The 3,199-nt window shown below is 45.5% G+C and overlaps 1 protein-coding gene across 1 annotated transcript; it reads left to right on the top strand.

Moving 5' to 3' along the window:
* The first annotated feature begins 1,378 nt into the window (after positions 1-1,378).
* LOC121583290 (prolactin-releasing peptide receptor-like) lies at positions 1,379-2,982 on the top strand. The gene is made up of 2 exons (XM_041899470.1): positions 1,379-1,824; positions 2,040-2,982. Exons 1-2 carry the CDS (start codon positions 1,379-1,381, stop codon positions 2,674-2,676), a joined length of 1,083 nt encoding a protein of 360 aa, XP_041755404.1. The 3' UTR covers positions 2,677-2,982.
* Positions 2,983-3,199: the final 217 nt, after the last annotated feature.

Consider the following 3,199-nt stretch of genomic DNA (forward strand, 5'->3'; position numbering starts at 1 on the left):
ACATACTCTACCGTTCAAAAGTTTGGGGTCACTTAGAAATGTCCTTGTTTTCGAAAGAAAATCAAATTTTTTGACCATTAAAATAACATCAAATTGATCAGAAATTGGCAATTTCTCGCATGGAATATCCTTAATTTCTCAGAACAAGAATAGACTTATGAGTTTCAGAAGAAAGTTATTCGTTACTGGCCATTTTGATCCTGTAATCGAACCCACGATTGCTGATGCTCCAGATACTCAACTAGTCTCAAGAAGGCCAGTTTTATTTCTTCTTTAATCAGCACAACAGTTTTCAGCTGTGCTAACATAATTGCAAAAGGGTTTTCTAATGATCAATTAGCCTTTTAAAATTATAAACTTGGATTAGCAAACACAACGTGCCATTGGAACACAGGACTGATGGTTGCTGATAATGGGCCTCTGTACGCCTATGTAGATATTCCATAAAAAATCTGCCGTTTCCAGCTACAATAGCCATTTACAACATTAACAATGTCTACACTGTATTTCTGATCAATTTGATGTTATTTTAAATGACAAAAAAATTGCTTTTCTTTAGAAAACAAGGATATTTCTAAGTGACCCCAAACTTTTGAATGGTAGTGTACATTAAAGAATATGAACATGTAGTTTGTGTGTGTGTGCATCTATCAGATACACATACAGAGTACATGTCAGTACATACACACAACAAGTAGGTCACATGGGGAGAGGCATTGTGCGGTGTGGTGTTGCTTTATTTGTTTTTTGAAACCAGGTTTGCTGTTCACTTGCGCTATATAAGATGGAAGGGAGTTCCTTGCACTCATGGCTCTGTATAATACTGTGCGTTTCCTTTAATTTGTTCTGGACCTGGGGACTGTGAAAAGTCCCCTGGTGGCATGTCTGGAGGGGTAAGTGATCTATTGAGTGTGTCTGTGTTGTGTGGTGACTACCTAGGGGTCATCTAAAACATGGCTGTTGGCCATCAATGATCACTTTAATAGTCTGGAGCATACCACAAGCATTAAACTCAACCATTAAACCATTCAAATATCATACGCGTAACCAATCATGGTGAGACTTTCATTTTCATGCAGCATAGAAGGAAATTAAGGAAAGGAAAAAGTAACATAAAAGAAAAAGTAGGTCAGTTTGGCTTTGTTAATGAATATATACTGTACATTAATGTATGATCTACTGTATAGCATTCACTTGTTTGAATGCCATTCATTTCCAGTTATGATGAATATACCGGTAGTTAAAACACATGAGCAATTATTGCTTATTGTTTGTCACTAAAACTTTCCCAACCCCTGTGCTCTGACTATTTCAGGGTAAGGTGCTAAGAGGCTGGTACCCAGGGCTCCCTACTGCTGTGCTGGTAATCAGATACAGTATGGACGGCAGTGGCTGGACTGGAGGTCTGCTGCCCTCTGTAAGAGAGGAGACAACAGAGGGGCACTCAGTCTTTGAGATGGCTGTTCAGAACGACTCGGCCAACCACAGCTCCCTGTTTGCAGATGTGGCTCTGCTGCAGAGCTTTAAGCTGCTCATCATCCCCTGCTACTCCCTGGTGGTGGTGGTGGGTGTGTTCGGGAACTACCTGCTGCTCTATGTCATCTGCCGCACCCGCAAGATGCACAATGTCACCAATTTCTTCATAGGGAACCTGGCCTTCTCAGACATGCTGATGTGTGTGACCTGTGTACCCTTCACCCTGGCCTATGCATTCAACCCTCGTGGCTGGGTGTTTGGGAGGTTCATGTGCTACCTGGTGTTCCTGATCCAGCCGGTTACCGTCTATGTGTCTGTCTTCACCCTCACCGCCATCGCTGTTGACAGGTGAGTGTACCCACTTTGACTCGAGAGAACGAAAAACCCATTGGTGTTCAAAGGACAGTTTCAAATGAAGTGAAACATGAAATGTGAAGAAAACCCCCCACAAAAAACACATCTGAAATAATGACATTGGAATTGTTGATCTATATCTATGATTTTTTTTAAACTCAATTAATTAAAATGAATACTGCTGTCCACTTACAGTATTTCCCTGCCAGGTACTACGCCACTGTGCATCCTCTGAAGAAGCGCACCTCTGTGTCCACCTGTGCTTACGTCCTGTCAGGGATCTGGCTGCTGTCCTGTGGCCTGGTGGCTCCGGCCGTGGCCCACACGTACCATGTGGAGTTCAGAGAGGAGGGCCTCACCATCTGTGAGGAGTTCTGGCTGGGGCAGGAGAAGGAGAGGCTGGCCTATGCCTACAGCACCCTGCTGGTAACCTACGTCCTGCCACTCTCCGCCGTCTGCACCTCCTATCTCTGCATCTCTTTCAAGCTGAGGAACTGCGTGGCACCGGGACATCGGTCCCGAGACCAGGCAGAGGCACAGCGAGCCCGAAAGCGGAAGATCTTCCGTCTGGTGGCGTTGGTGGTGGCGGCCTTCGGGGTGTGCTGGCTGCCCATCCATGTGTTCAACGTGCTGCGTGACATCGATATCCGCCTAATCAACAAGCGCCACTTCCTGCTCATTCAGCTGCTGTGCCACCTGTGTGCCATGAGCTCGTCCTGCTGTAACCCCTTCCTGTATGCCTGGCTGCATGACCGCTTTCGTACTGAGCTGCGCAAGATGTTCACCTGCCACCACCGCATCGGCATCCCCGCCAACCACTGTGCTATGGCCAGTGTGGTCCTCTGACTGTGCAGGGACAAGGAGATAGAAGAGACACAAGGCCTCTGATACCTGTGTAAGCATGTTGTAGGTCCAATTTCCTGATACTGTTCATGTTTGTTGTTGACCTAACGTAGACATGACAAGAGATCATCATGAACAATACAGGAAATCTTGGATTTACAGCTGATTACAGAGATATGAGGTGGTTTCCTCATCGTTCATAGGTAAACAAATCAATTGAACATACATTAGGTGATTGACTGGAGATAATCCATAAATGAGCAGATTGAACAACAATAAAAAGGTGAAATACAAGAGACAAAAAGAGCAAGAGAGGGGGAGAGAGAGAGAGAGAGAGAGAGAGAGAGAGAGAGAGAGAGAGAGAGAGAGAGAGAGAGGGAGAGAGAGAGAGAGAGAGTGGGGGGAGAGAGAGGGGGGAGGGAGAGAGAGAGAGAGAGAGAGAGAGAGAGAGAGAGAGAGAGAGAGAGAGAGAGAGAGAGAGAGAGAGAGAGAGAGAGAGAGAGAGAGAGAGAGAGAGAGCGCGAGA

Source organism: Coregonus clupeaformis, chromosome 15 (assembly GCF_020615455.1).
Source record: "Coregonus clupeaformis isolate EN_2021a chromosome 15, ASM2061545v1, whole genome shotgun sequence".
Taxonomy (NCBI): domain Eukaryota; kingdom Metazoa; phylum Chordata; class Actinopteri; order Salmoniformes; family Salmonidae; genus Coregonus; species Coregonus clupeaformis.